The sequence below is a fragment of the Paroedura picta genome, chromosome 2 (genome assembly GCF_049243985.1).
Source record: "Paroedura picta isolate Pp20150507F chromosome 2, Ppicta_v3.0, whole genome shotgun sequence".
Classification (NCBI taxonomy): Eukaryota; Metazoa; Chordata; class Lepidosauria; order Squamata; family Gekkonidae; genus Paroedura; species Paroedura picta.
Window position 1 is genome coordinate 131,907,211 of NC_135370.1, and position 20,913 is coordinate 131,928,123.

General features: G+C 41.5%; 1 protein-coding gene across 6 annotated transcripts in view; it reads right to left on the bottom strand.

Annotated features, from left to right (window-relative positions):
- The window catches only part of MAPKBP1 (mitogen-activated protein kinase binding protein 1), a 141,292-nt gene that overhangs the window by 8,455 nt on the left and 111,924 nt on the right, over positions 1 to 20,913 (bottom strand). For 4 of the 6 annotated variants that reach the window (XM_077322791.1, XM_077322789.1, XM_077322790.1 and 1 more), the window contains 9 exons: positions 16,260 to 16,408; positions 14,471 to 14,520; positions 12,680 to 12,916; positions 11,709 to 11,878; positions 9,480 to 9,616; positions 6,274 to 6,462; positions 4,270 to 4,345; positions 2,531 to 2,826; positions 423 to 1,478 (listed from right to left, as the gene is read on the bottom strand). In XM_077322791.1, coding sequence (XP_077178906.1) covers positions 423 to 1,478; positions 2,531 to 2,826; positions 4,270 to 4,345; positions 6,274 to 6,462; positions 9,480 to 9,616; positions 11,709 to 11,878; positions 12,680 to 12,916; positions 14,471 to 14,520; positions 16,260 to 16,408 — 2,360 coding nt within the window. The remainder of the gene's footprint in view (positions 1 to 422; positions 1,479 to 2,530; positions 2,827 to 4,269; positions 4,346 to 6,273; positions 6,463 to 9,479; positions 9,617 to 11,708; positions 11,879 to 12,679; positions 12,917 to 14,470; positions 14,521 to 16,259; positions 16,409 to 20,913) is intronic. The other 2 variants (XM_077322792.1, XM_077322794.1) reach the window with 2 other exon arrangements.

Below are 20,913 nucleotides of genomic sequence, written 5' to 3' on the forward strand. Positions count from 1 at the left end.
TATGCTTGTATAGTCGAGATAAGCTCTGATCAATACTTTGTCTATGTCCAAGTCAGCACCATTAGCTAGAATTAAATAAATAAATTTCTGTCAACAGTGCAGCGTTTGCCACTGTGCAATTCAGACTCGCAAACAGGCTGACTGGTGCTGACAAATGCAGGGCTTTACATAAATCAGCAGAAACAAAAAGGCAGCATGAGAAATTAGCACTGAAGTCTATGCAAATCAATTGGCACAAACATTGTGTTTCGCCAGAATACAAGCACTGGGAAATTACGTTTTGCTTCTGCTTTTATCATTCCTTCTTCTCCTTTCATATAAGGAGATGTGTGAACAACAGACTTTGCAAACACCAAAGAACACAAGACAAGCTGAGCTGAAACAGAAGACAGAATAATGGAAGTCAGACTGAAATGCCTCACCATTTAAAGGATGGCTTATGGAACGAGATAGACGCAGACAAGACGAGACAGGCCAGAAGCTGGATGTAAAGAAATGTGATGGAATTGTGAAGCGATTCACAAGGACAGGAGACAAAAGGGGGAAGAAATTTAGAGATGGATATCCGGGCACACCTGAGTCCTCTGCCAGGGCCGCCACTGTTGTGGGAGACCTCAGTCTGCTTTGTTCAAGGGGGGAAAACCCACGTTGGGTATCTGTCATGCAGCTAGAGCTGGCTATGCTGCCTGCGCATCCCAGCACACTGTCCTCTGGAAACTTTGGAGATAATCCCTCTGAAAACTCTTTTGTTTGATACTTGGTAACTCCTGGCTCAAGCTGGACTTCAGTCCTCAATAACGTCTGGTTCTCTTTCAAGATCTCTGTCCAGGGGTTCGCTGGGCAATCCTTGCCAGAGGTCAAGAACACAGATACTTGGCCTTCCACCTTAGAAGTCCGGCCTTCAGGAAAGGAGTGCTTCTTTCGACCAGTACCAGCAGGTGATTGGGGAGATTCTAGTGGTTTTGATTTAGCTGTTGGGGAAAAAGAAGCCAATGTTGGTCTGTCCGGTAGTGGTTTGGGGATGTCAAGGATCAAGTGGGCCCGGTTAGATGTTAACTTGCTGTGAAAGGACTTGGGTGACAAAGAACTTGTGGCGTGCTGAATAGCAGGTTTCACTGGGCCATTTTCTTTTAGGAGTGGCTTCTTCTCTGCGTCTCCTGAAGCATTTAGCAGTATCTTCTCTGGTAGCTGGAGGCTGATCTCTCCCTCAATCAGGGTTTCTGCAGAATCATCAAGGCATAGATTCTCTCCCACAGATATGCTACGGGACATCTTGGCCATGAAGCTAGTGGTAGGGTTCATGTAGGACTTGGGCTTCATAGCTTTAAAGTCTTTAGCTTGTAGAGAGTTGGAGCCATCCGTCTTCAACAGATTTGCAGGCAACATCCGACAGTGATTAGACCTGGGATCCTTCTCACCTACCATTAGTGTCTGAGGACGTTGCCCGGCAGAAGGCATCACCACCCCTGGAATCTTATCTGTGGAAATGGAAGAAAAATGCACAGAACTGGTCTGGAGCAATTTGTGCAGCCAGAATAAAAATGTCTTCACCTTTTAAGAAGTGTTTCACCTGGGGATTTTCTTTTCTTTTTTAAAGGACATCAGGTGAATCATCACCATCATCACCTCCTGGGATGAACAAAGGCACTACCACCCCTCCTGTTCTTATAAGCTCCACGCCACCAAGCACTGATGCCTGAATTTCTAATTGAAGAGTGAGACTAAATGTAGTGTTGCATGTTCAGTTCTGTATGATGAAGTACACAACAGGTGCAGATGCATAAGCAAAGGACATACTGCTTGATTTTTCTGCAATATGCTGTCTTTATATTGCAGTAACAGCCACAGGGCTTGGTGTAGTGGTTAAGAGCAGCGGCTTCTAATCTAGTGGGCCAGGTTTGATTCCCCGATCCTACACATGCAGCCAGCTGGGTGACCTTGGGTTCATCACAGCCCTGTTAGAAGCTGTTGTCACAGCGCAGTCTCTCTCAGAACTCTCTCAGCCTCACCTACCTCACAGGGTGTCTGTGGGGAGAGGAAGGGAAGGCCATTATAAGCTGCTTTGAGATTCCTCCAGGCAGTGAAAAGCAGGGTATAAAAAACAACTCTTTTTATTATTATTTCTAGCTTGATATCCCTTGGAACATTATTAAAAACATTACAAAGCACTGGTCAAAGAGAATTAGCCCACAACTGGACATGAATTATCACCCTTGACTTATAACTGAAAGAAATTCATTGGAGAAGAGCAGAACTTCTACAGAAGACCCTCCGAGTAGATTAGGCCCAATATCACTGCTAAAGCAATGACTGATTTTCGCAAAAAGCAAATGACGTCACCTTCCTGCCATCACCTAGGAAATGCAGAGTTCCTGTTTCCCAGCTCAAGTCACCCTGTGATATACAAATGGGGACATGCAGGCAGACAAAACTGAGTTTTCACACTGGTGGATTCTTGTTCTCTTCTCCAAGGCTGTACACTTTTCTGTTTGGAGTCTACTATACATCATAGTACTAATCATTTTCTTACCATTATGGACGAGGTCTTGAACTGACTGGGATTTCCTCATCAACCCATCACTATCTGGAAATGGCTCAACTGGTCTCCCAGGACCTCTGCTGATCTCTAAAGCAGGTTTTCTCTTTCTATGCATATAAAGAGACTTAAAGGAATTCACATTGTTTTGCAAACTGCCGATCTCTGTGGCTGAGTTTAGCTGATCAATCTCTTTTTTCAACAAATCAGCAGGAACCTGCTTTGACAAGGCTGGAACCTCAAGAGGTCTTCGATCCAGTGCCAGATTAGATGAAGAAAGCGACAGCTGTCTACAGAAACAAAGACAGGACAAGATACTCAAGATACTGTCATGAGGTTTTGTTGTTTTCTAAAAAGTAAAACAATACTACGTAACTAGTTCTCACAATGGAGCAACATGCACCTAATTCGATCAAGGCCAATGTACTCTAATTTCCAGAAACAACACATAAAAGTACATTTTCTCCCTGGACAAACGTGACAGTGAAGAGGGAAACAAGGACTAATTATGCATAAGATTGCTATGTTTAACAGAAGGATTTAGCATGCATGGGAACAAGGGGAAGGCAAAAGGGCAGGTTCCAGCAAGGGAGGACACATTTATATTAGGATGAGTTCCTCTCTGCTTCCTTATGGTACCAGCTTCACTCATATATCTTCTATACAGCAAAATCTTGAGACAAGACAGTACAATTTTTGAAAGCAGGGCACAGATTAAAACACGAGCCATTCCTTCTACCTGAAGCAAGATTTATCACGGCAGTGTAAAGGCTGTAACAGAGAAAGCTGCACCAAAGCTTACAACAGCCCGTCTAAACCACTCTTCTCTTTGCTACTTTGATGAAAAGCAGAACAAATGCTCTGTAAACTCTGGCACTCATAGGAACCCTTCTCCCACCTAGGTGGCTGCCAGCCAAATTAATTAATCAAACCCCGTGTAAAAAAATTCTCATTCAGTGTTTGGCACGTAATAGAACTTGTTAATGTAAAGAAAATTAAACTCAATAGGATAGTTTTCACTGTCCAGGTTGAATGAAATGCAAAACTAAAGGGCATAAATGGTAAAGAGCAAATCAGATGACCAAAGGGAAATTTCTCAGCCTTTTCAAAATGGTTTTACTTATACAGCTGTGAAACTGGCTGGAATAATGAAAGTCACCCTGTTCAAACCCAGGTAGTCATAATAAAGAACTCTGGATAGTCTCTTTGTTTCAATGCACCAAAGCAAATATGGAAGCCTGAGGGCCAAAATAAAGGTTGTAACTGCAACTTGTGTTCCCTGTGGCAACACAGCAACTGTGGGGAATGGCGTCTTAAGAAAATAAGAGTCCAAATACACTGTGGAGGGGGGGCTCCTGCTCCCCCAACCCACAGCTATTTCCTGGACAAAAACAACACAAGAGGAGTCATTTCAATGATTTTGATGCTCCTTATGGAATATCTGCAAACCTGGTGCAGCAAAATCAGGGAAACAGCTCTTCCCTCAGCACAGTTTTCACACAAGAAAGTGGCTGGGGGAAGGAGTTCCTCTGCATCACTATTCCAAGCCCTTTTGAGATCTTTTTTTTTTAAAAAAGAAGCAGCCATTCCCAGCAGCTCTTGCGTGGTTGTGAGGGACACAGGTCTTTAAAGCCTGCAACATTTAGTTTGGCCCCAAGAAAAGAGGCTTCCATACCTAAACCAGAGAAAATCTGACGTGGCCTTGTAGCCCAGCAACAAAAGTGGAATGATACCTGAGAGCTGGAGACTGGGACAAAAAGCGAGAAGAAATACTGTTTTCTGTTCGTTCCAGGGCCCTACATGACCCACCTATGAATTCAAGGAGAAAACATGCAAGTATTAGGCAAGAGGACATAGCATTCTGAGATGGGGGGATTTTAGTAAACGATGCTCACTTTAGCATTGTATATCTTCTCAGGCTATCATCTTGCTAAGAGACTGCAAAAGACTATAACAACCTTGGTACATTTAGAAGTTATGTGAAATAGGAAAGGCTCCGATAATCTTAGGTTAGTTATTGATTTGATTGCTTTAAATAGGAAGAGATCTGATCAAGTTACCATCCTTTCACTTGATGCTGAAAAGGCCTTCAACAAAATATCCGCGGTGGGAACTTATTTTTGCTACATTGACTGAATTTGTTTTTTCTCATATATTTTTGAAATGGATTAGAATTCTTTATTCATTTCCCAGGTCTAGGGGTTGTCACTAATAGCATCTTTTCTAAACCATTCCTGTTGAGGTGGGTACTAGACAAGATTGCCCTCTTTTTTATTTATTTTACTTATACTTAAAAGCACATGTTTATGCAATAAGGCATAATAATAATAATATTAATAGCTTTGTACATAACTCGCTGGAATTTAAACTTATTCTATCTGCATATGGTCTTTTATTGTTTATCCTGGAACTTCAGTCTTCCATTCATGTCCTAATTAAAAATTATCAATCACTCTGATTTGTCTAGTTATTTGATTAACTGGCTGAAACCTGAATTGATGTCATTGGGAGACAATATCACGGAGTATTATTATTATTTCTTATTATTAATTAGATTTATTTCCTGCCACTCCCCGTAGGCAGTATATTTGCTGATGGATATTTTCAGTACTGCCCTTATGTTATTACTAATCTTAATGTATTAATTCCCAAAAGATACTTAGCACATGATAATGCTAAATTTTAACAGCTGGTTGGTGATATACCTTTGAAATTGGACAGACTGGCAATCTTAAAATGTTTCTTATATATGTCTTATGTGCAATTTCTTTTCATATACCTTTTAGATATATTTCTAAAATTTGTAACTTATTTCTAAAATTTACAGGATGTTCTTTAATACTTTTAATTGCTTTAAAAAGGATACAGCTCCCATTTAATGAAAGAGATTTTGGTTTTCCCGATCTTAGTTTAGATCACCAAGTGTGTTTGATAACTTGTACTAATTACTGGGATTGCTTCTTTCAATTGGATACAATATCTTGAGCTGTTTTGGAGGCTTCCTGTCTGGTGCCTCTCTAAGTAGAATTCATTAGAGTTTACTCATACTAACATGGATCCTGTTCCTTCCCAGTTTCTAGACTTCAAGAATTATGACTTATAATGTTACAAAAATATCAATTTAACACATTTTCACATGGAGGATGTTTACTTTGAACCGAATAATATATAATGATAAGTTTTTGTTATTTTCTCAAGCAAAAGTCTAGATATGACCTATCAAACTGTTGAATAGCCATATTTACCATGCCATATTTACATCTGCAGTATCAGTTGGTATCTAAATATGAAGTGCTAAGAATTTCAGAATCTTTTGGAAACTCATTGAACCCATTATTTCAATTTGTTGCTTCTGAATGCCTATAACCCTCAGCCACATTCCTGTGATTTCTGTGCTCACTTCTTCAACGAGGGAGTTGACAGATTGCCATTTAAGTGTCCACACAAACATGTAGGTCAAGGCTATAAAGTTTTTCCATATCAGTAAATGGGGGTGGGGAGGAGCCATTTCAGCAAGCCAAACAGAACTAATTTTAGACAGGCTCCATTCCTTGTTACCTACTAGCCTGCAGAGCTATCTGCCTCACTTTACAGTAATCCTACTACAGGTATTTGGTTCCACAGTTGCCAAGTGTAGGTCACAAAAACTAGAGACAAGAATGGTCTATGCAAATATATAGTGGCAATGATGTACAACAATATTTCAGACAGTGTCTTCCACTGCTTTCCAAATGTACCCTTTTCACCATTACTGGCCAGAGTTTCAAAATGTTGCTTGAGAAACTTCTCCTGATCTGGTGTCCTGGGGACTTCTCCCCCTCGCTGTCCGGTGCCCACATCTTCCTCTTCATCTTCTCCCTCTCCTTCCACTTGCTCATCCAAGTCTGAGGTACCATCAATGCTAAGAGGTTCTGTGCTCTCAGAATCTGAAGTAAAAAATGCTACATGTTAAACACACAACAACTTATACTAGTAAAAGTAATACTTTTGTCTTGGTTTTGCTTGATATTTATGCACTGGTCCTCAGATTAGAAACAAACTGTCAAAATAGCTTTAAAAGATTCCCTCAAGTTAACTGTGGGTAAAAAAAAATGTTTTGGCCTGGTGCCTAAAGGAGAGAAAAGATCACCGAGTTTTGGAGTTTGGTGCCATTAATATGTCAATGACACTTAGCTCTCTTTGAATACGCCTATGAGGGGAATCATCTCTACCCTAGGCCAATACTCAAATTCTATGATTGTCCCAGTGTGCACATCTTACTGCAGATTTTCAAAGCAGTAAACCTTTAATCTATGCCCACCTTATGGACTATTATTTTTCTTCCAGTGTATTTATTCTGTAGCTAAAAACTTTAAAACGCACTTTTCTAAAATCCAGGTAGAACATCACTTATGAGGTGTGGGGAGTAATGTCCAAAGTTTATTTTTTAAATTGTTAAATAACTGCCCTATCGCAGCTATGCAGTAGTGTCCAGCAAGCATCTTCCATTTAAATCCTCATTGGTTTTGCTCAGGCATTTTAGCATTAGTTCACTGAATGAAAGAAAGCAGAAAGGAACTCATGTAAAGGGGGGAACCTAATGTCGAAATTAACAAGATTTTTTTAAAACTGACAAGCCGATGCAAAGCATGAAAGGATTTTCTGCTGTGTTATCAGCCACTGTGAAAAATGGGAAAGCGTCATATGATCTCATAATATGGAGGAATGGAATGCGCAGTAGAACCCACTGACACTAGTGATGCAAGTTGTGATTGTTGGTAACGTATGTCCATGTGGCTGCAACTCCACATTTTACACAAGACTGCAATTTATATGGGGGAGGAATACTCTGGCAGAAGCTCTAGAGATCTTTTTTAGTCTTGTGCTACTAAACTGAAAAAATTGAGGGAGGTATTTTCAATGATGCCATAGTGCAGCCTCATAATAACACTAATTTCCTTCCCTTCCTTGTAAATGTTTAGTTGTCTCTGTTATTCTCTAATTTGATCCTGCACACTGGTGACGATCTTGGTAGTATTTTAAAGCCTGTCCTGTGTAGATTGTACTCTGTCCTCCAAATGGATTGGTCCCCAATAATTCTTAAATTCAGTGGTTCATTGAACATCCATGCGACTCAGTTGCCATTTTAATGTTAGGCTTCCCGGGACTGCCAAAATGGTTCCCCCTCCATACCAATTTTGTTCACTAAAGCATTAAAGGAAAAACATTTTCAAAAGAAGCTTTAGACTTTCTATCCTAATGTCTTTCTCTCTCCCTTTACATCACATGTAAGTTTCATTAAATGATCCTCCCCTTTAATTTGTTTGTACACAGTGCTGAAATCCTTTTTTTAAAAAAATTGGGAATGCTCCCATTTGCCTCCTTCCTCTCCAATCTCCCTTTCAAGTCAACATCAGCAGAAAACTAAACCTCATGCAGCTCCTTTTAAACTTCTCCCCATTGGTTTATTTCTTTTACTTAGAGATCTAAGATGAGCGATAATTCTACATAGCTGGATCCATTCCACTTGTCCAAAAAAAATTAAAAAATTAAATGAGGGGGAAATGGAATTTGTATACCAATGAAGGAGGAGGATGGCAAAAGGTGCAGAGTGGGCAGAACAACCTCAATATGGGAGGGGCGGCAAAAGGGCAGGAGGAAATCTGAGCAAATCTGTACACTTTTGAATTATCTTCAGTTTGTTAGTAAAACAAGGGGAAATCAGTATAAAAGCACTCTTTGAAAACCCAGGGAAACAGCAACCAGAAAATAAACTGAGCACTGAAGGGAGGAAAATCAATTCAGAAAAAAGAAAACCTGATGAACATGCAGAGTAAAAGTGAGGGGAAACGCCTGTGCGTAATAGGCCTAAGTGTACAATCTGAAGATAAATCTAGATAAGACAAAGGTAATGCAGGTTGGCAATGTTGATGTGGGGACTGTGCTGCCCACTTTTGATGAGTCTCTCTCTTAAAAACACCAACATCTTAGGAGTACATTCAACTCTTTTGTTAAAAAAATAATGTTGTTGTTTAAAATACCCCCACTTTATCTAGCATAGAAATTCTCTCTTCTTCATAGCCTTGAGGCTAGAGTATTATACCACGCTGTGAATGGAGCTGCCCTTGAAAATAACGTTGGAACTTCAACTGGTTCCAAACACTGCAGCCCAATTATTCAGGTGGATCTACTATCCTCCAAATTTGATCATGTGTGATCAGATTTCCTCCAATTGTAAAGGATCTTCCTACACGATTGCTTCCATTTTGAAATCATTAACATTTGCTGCCCATTTGGTTCCAAGTTCAAAACAAGAGCCAGCTTTCACCTTCAAAGCTCTTCCCTCTGTTCTTCCATCTCTTATATTATACACATATTAGAACTGCCACTGCTTGGCCTCATGCTCTTATACTATAGGCTTCCACTGATATTTAGAGGTCTGCCTCAGAGAAAGGTGCATCTACCTCCATGTATTTCAGGAGACTGTGTAAATCTGAGTTGAACAGTGCAGCATTTAAAGATGATTAGTGGTAATGAGCCTCTTGTGGTGCAGGAGTGGTAAGGCAGCCGTCTGAAAGCTTTGCCCATGAGGCTGGGAGTTCGATCCCAGCAGCCGGCTCAAGGTTGACTCAGCCTTCCATCCTTCCGAAGTCAGTAAAATGAGTACCCAGCTTGCTGGGGGGGGGGGGTAAACGGTAATGACTGGGGAAGGCACTGGCAAACCACCCCATATTGAGTCTGCCATGAAAACGCTAGAGGGCGTCACCCCAAGGGTCACACATGACCCAGTGCTTGCACAGGGGATACCTTTACCTTTACCTTAGTGGTAATGGAAAAATACTGTTTTTTATTGTTTCAAGATGGTTGTTTGGCTTACTGGTTTGTGTTCTATTGTAAATTGTTGTGCTCCCACCAGGAAAAAAAAGTACAGAAATGTTTTAAATAATTTTTTTAACTCATTCACCTTCATTTGGACTTGATAGTCGGCTACTGCTATAGTCCACAGAGCAGGCACTGTCAGGGCTGTGTTTATCTGGGCATCCATTGCTGTGGTAGCCTCTACCTAACTTCCCATGGGGGAATGCCTTTACCTGGAACTCACTGCGAGAGAGAGGCAGGAATACAGAATTTGAACAGGTACTTGACTTGTGTACTTTTACAATACAGAATTCAACTCTTAGAGATGAGAATCATCTTACAACCATGACAAAAGGATAACCTTTTTTTCCAAGTCTAACTTTTTCACCATTTATGCAACGACTTTTTTGCATTTCATAGAGCTTGGACAGTGATATTTGGACTATTTCTTCCACTTTGAATAATATAAAGTGTCCTTTGGGTCCAGTTGGACCATTTCTGCCTTGTCCACATTCAAAGGCCAATGAAGTTATATCTAAAATCTTCCAACACTGCATTCAAATAAGCTGAAAGATACATAACTTCTATACAGCTCTCTCCCCAATCAATGGTATTTATCTTAAATCAGACCTCAAGAGCCACAACTGTACCAATGGCATGTATCTACACAAGGCGTAAACCCTTGTGTAGATACATGCCATTTGGCAACACTGTACTGTATCCTTTACAGAAAATTCAGCCAATTGTTGGAGACATCACTTTTCACTAAATGGAAACATCTCAGAACATTGCCATGACACAAGCCTTGGGCCACTCTCCTTCCCTTCCCTGCTTCAGCAACAGGGTATGTTTTTCCAAGTACAGCCAATGGTTTCCTGCCGAGTTATGGCTATAAACAAAGACATTTGGTTTCATCCAAAACTTGGTAGAAGTTTTAATCCTAATCATTATAGCTGAATCAAGAACTATGGCAATTAATGGTGGGTATATTTGCCTCAACTGCGGTTCCAACTACTTAAAAATTCTGTGCTGATTATACTTCTGAACACCAGCCAAAAGACCCTCCTTTCCCCATTTTCTAATTCCACCATGAGTTCACAGTTTGTGCCATTCACAGACTAAGACATTAAATACAGAACATAATAGTTTCTGCAGAGTGGCAGACATAACATATATGTATGTATGTATACATACACACACACATATACATATACTGTGCAAAGCAAGGAGATAAAACAGCCACAAGTGAAGTTAAGGTCAGGGAAGGAAAAACAGGGAAAGGAACATTAAATTGTGTAAACTTGAGATGGACAGACAAAGGCAGGGGAGAAAAGGAACAAGTTTCCTTCATTTCTTCAATCCTTTTTGCCACATATGGCGTCCCCGTCCAACCCCTCCCTCAGAGGTAAGATTTTCTCTCATTTTTCTTTCCCTTTGTGACTGATCCACGATAGTTATCTGTTTGTTTCTTTCCTGGAGAAATCTAGCTGTCCCACTCGGTCACAGTATATTTTGAATGTTGGCTCAGCCCATGAACTTGAGGGGAAGGCCCATTAACTTAAACCAAAATGGTGAGGCATTTTAATATCCCAAATTAACAAAATGTTTTATTCAACTTAGAAGGGTAAGGTAAGGTGAAATTAGGGGTCATATTTCTAACGTTACTCAGTAAAGAATTTTGATCTAAATCAGAGAGCCAGCTTGGTGTAGTGGTTAGGAGCGCAGACTTCTAATCTGGTGAGCTGGGTATGATTTCCCGCTCCTCCTCCACATGCAGCCAGCTGGGTGACGTTGGGCTCGCCACAGCACTGATAAAGCTGTTCTGACCGAGCAGTAATATCAGGGCTCTCTCAGCCTCACCTCCCTCACAGGGTGTCTGTTGTGGGGAGAGGGAAGGGTAGGCGACTGTAAGCCTCTTAGAGATTTCTGTCAATCAAGGCTCCCTGGCTCGCTGAAGAATTAACCCTTCACAGTCTATTCACTACTTCAAATCATGTTATTACTAGACTAGTATTTTTTTGAATCAATAAATGTCAAGCCAGATAAAGATGAAGGAGCAAAACTGACGATATGAAAGGGAAAGAATTTCACAAGATATTAATTCAAGGAGAAACCTGGCAGTGACTATTCATATGCACAATTTTAGTGATAAAGATTATTTAAATGGGCACCAGCTCACCACACTAGAAACTGGCCAGGCCAGCATCTGTAAAATCATCACAACTGATCTCAGCATAGCCTGCATCATATTACTTCAATGAACGCCCTCAACTCAAAGTTAAAAGACAAACTGAATACCTCAAACGTAAGTCACAGAAAGGAATTCATATTTGACCTGCTAATATCTGTAGGGTGAATCTCATCTTGTTCTGGATAGATCACACATTCCTCGCTCTCAGAGGGCTCCAGTTCCTGGGGGAAAATCCCGTCCTCACAGGATAAAAGCCGAATAACTTGAGGTCGGACACAGGGTGGATTCTCCTGAGGAGATGTATAGCCTCCAATCTGGGAAATAAGTGCAGAAATGTGATTACTCATCACTGCTTGAGCAAAGAATTTTACAAGGCTTTGCACTCATTATTGGAAAATCTATTCCTAGGAATATTATTTGACAGTATGGTTGCTAGCCTCCAGGTAGAATTACAACTGATCTCCAAACAAAAGTGATCCGTTCCCCTAGAGAAAGTGGCTGCACTGAAAGGTGACCGTTATGGCATTATACCCTGCTGAGGTCCTGTCCTCTCTAGACTCCCCCCCCCCAAATCTCCAGGAATTTCCCAACCTGGAGCTGGCAACCCTATCGGGGAGAGACATTAGAGGATCACTACTGACCAGTAATAAGTTATCTGCCATGACAATCACACTGCTACACACAAAAAAACATATAGAAACAAAGAAGCAGCATCTCTTTCCCATTACACATGCCAGCCAGTATGGTGTAATGGCCTGTGCGTCAGACTAGAATCTGGGCGACCCATGTTCAAATCCCCATTCTAGCATAAAAGCTTGCTGGGGGATCTTGGGCCAAGCACATGTTCAACCTAAACCTGTCTTGTAGGACTTGTGTGCAGATAAAAGGTAGGGAAAGAGAACAATGGTCAGCAACTTAGAGACCACATAGGGGAGAAAGGCAGGTAATGAAGTAAACACACAAATATTTTATGTTCACACAGTCCAGGTAACCTGAGCATATCCCAATTCAGCTCAATTCACTGGAATTCAAAGATGTCATCAACTTCATTGTAGAACCCCATTTCTCCCATGGGACAACTGGTAGACACTTCCATTACGAAGAACAGCTCTTACATTATTAACACGCAGAGGGATCTCAGCATGCTCTTCTTGGTCATCTCCATTGCTGGCCTGGGACATGGAGTCTCGGCTAGGAGACCGGGAGACTGAGTAGGACTCCAGCTGGCGTAAATCAAGCATAGATTTTACTGTCATCTCTAGGCTGCTGGTTGGCTGGGACCAACGCCCGCGTTGCCGAGGTGCCTTGCTCATAGTACTCTCTGAACACTGGATTGCCGCAATGTCTTTTGCCTAGAGATATTTCATAAATGGGAGATAATGCGATCAGAGAAATGGAAATAATCTAAAAAGCACTTGTTGCAGAGTGGGGGCAGGATCAGCAAAAGATTTTGAACATAAATACTGGGGGACAAGACATGATAACAGAAAGCGACTGATGAAATATTATCAACATATTATCACAACTAGTTTTCTGTGTTCAAGATTTTCAGAAGAGCATTCTGTTCAGAGTATGAAGTGGCAAGCCCAGATATTGAATTACCACCCCAGTGGCCTGACATGGAATTCCATGCTTTTTGCTCATTTACTAAAAGCAGTCTTAAGTAAGTTATGCTTGCAAGTGGAAGAATGGATGCAGAAATGGATTTAGTCTTTTGCTTTCCTGCCACTAAACAATCAAACTCAACTGGTTTTGGCGCTGGGGAGGAAAGCCACAGTTTTATGCAGAAACACACCTGGGCATGAAAGGGTTATACCATCCTTCACTCCCATCTGTCTTCCACTGAGATGATTGCTTTTTATTTATTTATTTTAAATCTATTAGGGAGGAGGGTTATGTAATCCTATGCTATGTGTAGTTGGCTCCAAGAACTGGGAGTCTGTTTGTTCCAATTGTAAGCAAGTGTTTCATTAATTTCAGAGAATGTTAAAGGTAAAGGTAAAGGTATCCCCTGTGCAAGCACCGAGTCATGTCTGACCCTTGGGGTGACGCCCTCTAGTGTTTTCTTGGCAGACTCAATACGGGGTGGTTTGCCAGTGCCTTCCCCAGTCATTACCGTTTACCCCCCAGCAAGCTGGGTACTCATTTTACCGACCTCGGAAGGATGGAAGGCTGAGTCAACCTTGAGCCGGCTGCTGGGATTGAACTTCCAGCCTCATGGGCAAAGCTGTCAGACGGCTGCCTTACCACTCTGCACCACAAGAGGCTCTTTGTTTGGTTCTATTATCACAGTCAGGCATTACGAGAGATTTTTTAGCTCAATTAATGGCTGACGTAACAGAGAATGTTACGTCAGCCATTAATTGAGCTAAAAAATCTCTCGTAATGCCTGACTGTGATAATAGAACCAAACAAACCACAAGTCATATAATGGTAATTTTTTTAAACACCAGATAAAGGCACGATTGTTTTCTTAACTCCCCAATAAACTCCCCCCGCCCATGTATGCCACTACAGATTACTAATAGAGCCTATTTACACCTACTGAACAATCATGGCATGGAGTTGAGGTGCTACTGATTCAAAAGACTTACAGATATATTCTGATCTGAAGCATACAAGCCTATCTCATAATATGCATCCCTCACTGTTAATAAGCATTCAAGAACAGCAGTTTCTCCAAAGGGCATAGAAAGCCCCTCAACGGGTGGCCCAGCTTTACATTTTAGATAACATTGGGGCACTTGAAGCAACAGGATGCAGCAATCCTAGATTCTATGTAAGTCATAGCATTTAGAAACTGCCAAATTATAGGGGGGGAAGGGAACCCTCCTACACTGACACATCACACACATGCCTGCATCAGTTGTCTTTACATTTGTAAAAGAAATGCACTGAAAACTCACCCTCCTTATTTCCCACTGTGATAAGCTTCTTGAAAGAGAAAGATCTGAATCTATAGAGAAAAAAATATATCCATAGGTATTCCAATCAACAAATTTTAAAAACAAAAGGATCTCCCCTATGCACACAAAAATTTCTTTGTAGTATTCTTTCAGATGGCTTAGAGAAATTACTAATGATTCCATTTGACAACTCACTGAAGAACTATCCTTTCATTTTATTATGTGATGATGTTTGGTATTTAATTGTACTGAATGATGTTTGCAGGATATTATACATAGAGGTTTGGCAGTTTTTTTCTCCTGTTGAGGCAACTTGGTTCACAATATATAATGCTTCTAGGATGAGGCTAGTAATTAATTTGATTTGCTTGTTACTCATTTAGGGCTAATCCTGCGTTGAGCAGGGGGTTGGACTAGATGGCCTGTATGGCCCCTTCCAACTCTATGATTCTATGATTCTATGAAATATATATAATTTTTTAAAAAATCCTTTATGTTCTCATATTTAATATAGGAAAGTCATGACCCTTTATTATACATTCTTTGAATTATTGGTTGTGCTTTATCCATATGTTCCTGTTTATTTTATGACCACTGAAAAAAGATGACTGTCAAAATGTGTTCTGTCTTTTATTTATGCTTTGTAAATAAAAGGGTATTTTGTAGTTATGTAAAGATGTACACTATTTTTAAAGATAAGTGTAAAGTTCTGCATCTGGGTCAGAAAAATGAAAAGCATGCCTACTGGATGGGGGATACGCTTCTAGGTAACACTGTGTGTGAACGAGACCTTGGAGTACTTGTGGATTGTAAACTAAACATGAGCAGGCAGTGTGATGCAGCGGTAAAAAAGGCAAATGCCATTTTGGGCTGTATCAACAGAGGCATCACATCAAAATCACAAGATGTCATAGTCCCATTGTATACGGCACTGGTCAGACCACACTTGGAGTACTGTGTGCAGTTCTGGAGGCCTCACTTCAAGAAGGACGTAGATAAAATTGAAAGGGTACAGAGGAGAGTGACGAAGATGATCTGGGGCCAAGGGACCAAGCCCTATGAAGATAGTTTGAGGGACTTGGGAATGTTCAGACTGGAGAAAAAGAGGTTGAGAGGGGACATGATAGCCCTCTTTAAGTATTTGAAAGGTTGTCACTTGGAGGAGGGCAGGATGCTGTTTCTGTTGGCTGCAGAGGACACGCAGTAATGGGTTTAAACTTCAAGTACAACGATATAGGCTAGATATCAGGAAAAAGTTTTTCACAGTCAGAGTAGTTCAGCAGTGGAATAGGCTGCCTAAGGAGGTGGTGAGCTCCCCCTCACTGGCAGTCTTCAAGCAAAGGTTGGATACACACCTTTCTTGAATGCTTTAGGATGATTAGGGCTAATCCTGCGTTGAGCAGGGGGTTGGACTAGATGGCCTGTATGGCCCCTTCCAACTCTATGATTCTATGATTCTATTCTACTGTTCCTAGTTTTGAAATGTACATAGTGAGGGGTTTAGATGGTGAATCCATAAGGTCAAGAATAAGTTTCTGTCTTTTCTACATTACATTTCAAAAATGTTGCATTTATGTATGGTATTGTTTCTCTGCAAGTCTCTGATTTTGGGTGCATGAAAAATTACTACTGGCTCAATTTCACAACTGATTGAAGAACTGATTGATCCTTTTAGCTTTGAAATCTCATTTTTCTTCTACCATTACTGTCATTTTCTTGCACGCTTGTGTTTAGAAATATCTCATTCTCCTTCTCTTTTTTAAAATAAATTCCATTTCCCCCTTTGTACCTGAATTCCTTCCAGTCTTGGAGTTGTTTTGCATTGGGAAAGAGTGCAGACCATGCAGCTCATCTTCATCATTCCCTTCATCTTCACCATCTTTGTCGCTATCTGACGAGAGTGCTGGTGCAGATGAGAGGACAGAGGCAGACTCATGTCTAGGAGAAAACGTTGAGAATTATATGTATCAAATGTTTGGTAAATGCCAAGATCCATCCAACCCAGTCTGGTACAGAGCACCTCTCAGTCTCAGCAATAATCTGACTGTATTTCAAATAATCTGATGCCGCAACATAAATCACACATAAATCACACTCATAACAACATAAATCACACTCATACCACCCTCAAATTCCATCCTCATGTATATTTTGCTGAAGCCAGTGTTGAGCCAAAATCAGTATGCACCAGCAAAAAACTCAGGAAAGCAGCAGAAGTACCCAAAGCAACTACTGGCTGAATCCAGACATCTCTCAGAGAGGCCTCCAGCACACAAAGAGGATATGAGCCAATGTTTCATTTGTACCAGATCCACAAGGAAACAGTGTATCTGAATAAGCTGTTCCTCAGAATCCACTCAGCAACGCAACATTGGGGAAAGTACTGAACCACGCCAAAAGAAATGCCTTCCAATAGCTAGGGATGGTCAGATGGAAGTGTAGGAAGCACAATGCCCAAAAAATAGCACACAGGACACTCTACAAGCCATAACATACAGAGTATAACTAGTCCATGATCAAACCACACTATTGTTTAGAACGGTGTGGAAGGGTGAAGGAGGAGGTGAGAGAACCCTGCTGCTCACCTTCATAGGTACATTGACAACAGGTTCAGTGTATACACCACAGCTTAATAGTACAGATACTTATTATTTGACCTTTTAAATGGAAATACTTTTGGAAACAAGATTTAGGAAAAATTAAGAGCTAGAGTGATCCATTGGTTTCAAAGATACTTAGATCTCTCCCACTAAAATCAATTGGATTTAAAAAGGGCTAAATTGTGCCCTTGGACATTTTCACTAACCCATTTTCCTTATCTTAGGTGGCTCACTACTGCAAACTTACAAGTTGTGCTGTGCTATATAGAGGAAGTTTCTTGTTTTGGCAAGAGCAAAAAACAGATTAATTATCTATTAAAACTTGCATTCTGAACATGTTTGCAAAACGTAGGAACTATCAGTTAGTGTCACATTGCACTGCCAACAGCCAGACACAATAACAGCATTCTTAACATACTTGAGATAGATACTTAATCAAAATGGATAAGACAGGCATTCCAGGCATGAGCCCCAAGCATAAACTTTCACAAGCAGGACATACATTTTCCCCTTTCAGCAAAAGTAATAACTACATCAGCTAAGGATCACCCATTTTCCAAAAAATGAGTCACAATTAATCCATCAGCAACACTCCATTTCCATGATCTTATACAATACTAAAGAACTAAAGGGAATCACCACTCAAGGTTGTGGGGAAAGAAGTGCAAATCTTTCCGGGTTTACCAACAAATATGTTAAAACAAAGCAAAGACTTCTTGAGAGGAAATCTTGAAACCAGCAAAGCACTACTTATGCAATTCTGGAATGACCAATGAGAGGTTTAAGAGTGGTAAAGAAACAATGCAGAGGTTCCCCAAGTAACCTCACACAGGCCAGGAGGAAAAGAAGCAGCAGGCTTAGCCTCAGATGATTCACCTCCCAAGATGCAAGAGTTAGACAGGATTCTGTTCTTTTAATTAATTTGTTTTATTTATTATGGAAATTATATACTGCCACTCCTGGCCAGCCGGCTCGAGGTGGTTCCAAATGCATTGACAGGAAAACAGATCTATGGCAGTTGCTAACTGGAAGTGCCATTACGGCTGGAGAACAGTAGCTTTCCATGTGAACCAGTAGGGCTATATAAGGGAAGAAACTTTATCAACCTACAGCAAAGCTTGTTCTCTGGTGTAATGAATTCTAGTCACAATTTTAAATGCTTTCATGTTTAAAATCATTAAATTTAATTAAACATGTCACGTTAAACAGAGTACAGGTTCTTGATCCTGTCTTGTGCCAGAAGCATAAGCTTTCCTTTGGACTCACAAAGGCTGCTTTGCAGGCAACTTCCTACATTAAGGGCATTGAAAGCAGTCCTGACATCTCTCCGAAAAGGATGCATTTGAAAGAGCAACTTCATTAACATTCATTATTTTATATGATGATGACTAGGTCTGTCTCTCCCTAACTGCAGGGATACCCATGGAACTCCTTTGGACATGGAGATCAATACAAGTCATTCTTTCGGGCTTGGGGACAAGAAGAAATGCTATTCCAAGTCTGAATGAAGCTACCAGGAAAGGAAGGAAGTGGAATGTATTTTAAAAATTAAGCACATGTTGGTCTGAAAATTCCCAGTGCTTTGTTCACAGAATCATAGAATCATGGAATAACTAGCTTCAAAGCCCATTCCTAAGAACAGGCCCTGAAAGGGTCCCTTCCCCTGGCCAGGCCGCTTAAGGTGGCTTTGGGCCGCAGCTCGCAGGCAAAAGAGAACAATTCTCCTCCATCCTCTATATGGCAGCCTTTTAAATATTTGAAGATGGTTATCAGATCCCCTTCTCAGTCATCTCCTCGCCAGGCTAAACAAACCAAGCTCCTCCAACCTTTCTTCATACGTCTTGGTCTCCAAGCCCCTCACCATCTTTGTTGCCCTCCTCTGGTCACACTCCAGTTTGTCTACATCCCTCTTCAAGTGGGGTACCCAAAACTGAACACTGTACTCCAAGGGAGGCCGAACCAGAGCAGAGTAAAGAACTCCCATTATTTTTTCCTCCAATCTACTAGCAAAAAACAAAAACTGTTTAACATAAAACAATGTAGCATTTTAAAAATATCAACCAACCAGTATAGACTGAAGAAAACTTTTTTGAAATAATCATATGTATTGTCAAGGAAATGTTGTTACATAAAATGTAGAAAGAGTCTAAGGAGATGATGAGCTCAAAAAGTGTGGCAACACAGGGGATCCCTTAGACCAGTGGTCCTTAACCCCCAGTCCAGAGACCAGTACTGGTCTGTGGATCAGTTGGTACCGGGCCGTGGCTCCTCCTCATCCTCCTCCCTGGCTGCTGCCTCGGGGGCTGCCCTGCCACTCTGCCACCGGTTCACCTTTGGTGCTCTCCAGCGGCCGCCATGGCTGGGGCTTCCCCTCGGTGTGGCACTGCACAGCTGCTGCTGGCAGCGCCCCCCAGCAGGCGGCGGGAAGTCAGGGGCACTGGCGGGAAAGCGAGTGGAGCAGGGGCTCAGGCGGCAGTGGCGACGTCCCTTGGCAAAAGACTCCCCCCCTGACCTCAGTATAATTGTCAAGCGTTGACCAGTCCCCAGTGATAAAAAGGTTGGGGACCACTGCCTTAGACGTTAGGCACCTGACAACGTTGTGCTGTAAACTGCACAGTCCTCAACGCCCCTCCCCCCCTTCCCTGTACCCTACTCTTCTACTTCCTGGCTTGCTGCAATCCATTTGACAGGACATATGAACAGGCAAACTGCATCTAAACCAGGTCAGTATGAAATGCCAAGCCATGACATGCAGTACATAATTTCACAGTTCTCCCACTTGCCAAAATGCTCTTAATCCCTTTTGCATGCCAGGCTCCCAGACTGAAGAGAGAAAAAGACAAAAAGAAAAGACACCCTCCAGAGTCATGCTCTTCCACAATCAATTTGCATTTTGTTAATTCATCCACTGGCTTTTGAAAATATTGCCTGTTCATCAACATTCACCTAGTTTAAACAAGGGAATAAGAAGAGCAGACTACAACTGTTAGAGCCTTTAAAAGTGTGGCCTAAGCAAGAGAATGGCAGCCTTACAAATATCAAGCAGCCACACAACTCCATCTGAATGTCAGCTAAACAGGAATGCGCATTCATCAGGCAAGCAATCGTAAGTATCTTACACAAAGTCCCCACGTTCCTTAACTTCTTAAAGCGATGCTGCGACAGCGTCTGACATCCTTGCAAAAAGGCTGCCTTCTCAGATCTGTGCTCATAAGCCAAGGGCCAGGGTAGAAAACAAACCTTTTAAAGCTGGCCAAACAGACAGCCTCCAGCTTTGCAAAGAGGTCACCAAACGTGTTTGCCAACAATCAGCTGAGCTTGGTATGCTACAGACTCAACGCCCAAAGCAGAGGCAGGTCACAAAGGAGCTTCACAAAGCTGACTGAAACCAAGAGTGCCTCATGCAGACAGCGCCTCAAAGAAGGCAAAGCTTTGCAGCTGCTGAAATGGTGAAGAGTTGGCTATAAAAAGCATTCAGAGCCACCACTTCAGCATTTTTGGCTTGGAAAGCCTTCTCCATAGCTCTATGCTGAGGCACAGCAGGACTGGATATTACAGGAGTTTAGGTTAGGATTTAATTGCAACAGTGACTCACAGAGGCTTAGCCCAGAAAATGCAAGTGCCAAGCCTCAGGCCCAGAGGAGGGCATTTGTAAGTATGCACAGAGTGCTCTCCCTTAATCGAACCCAGCCTTCCTGGGGAAGGGCTTCCAACTGAAATGATGCAGCTTCCAGTCAGCTCTGGTACCTCTTCTTAAAAAGCAAACCACAAGCCCAGCACAGCCTGTGTTTTCTTAGCAGACAAGGAAAAGCCTTTCCTAGCAAGAAAAAGAAACATCACAAA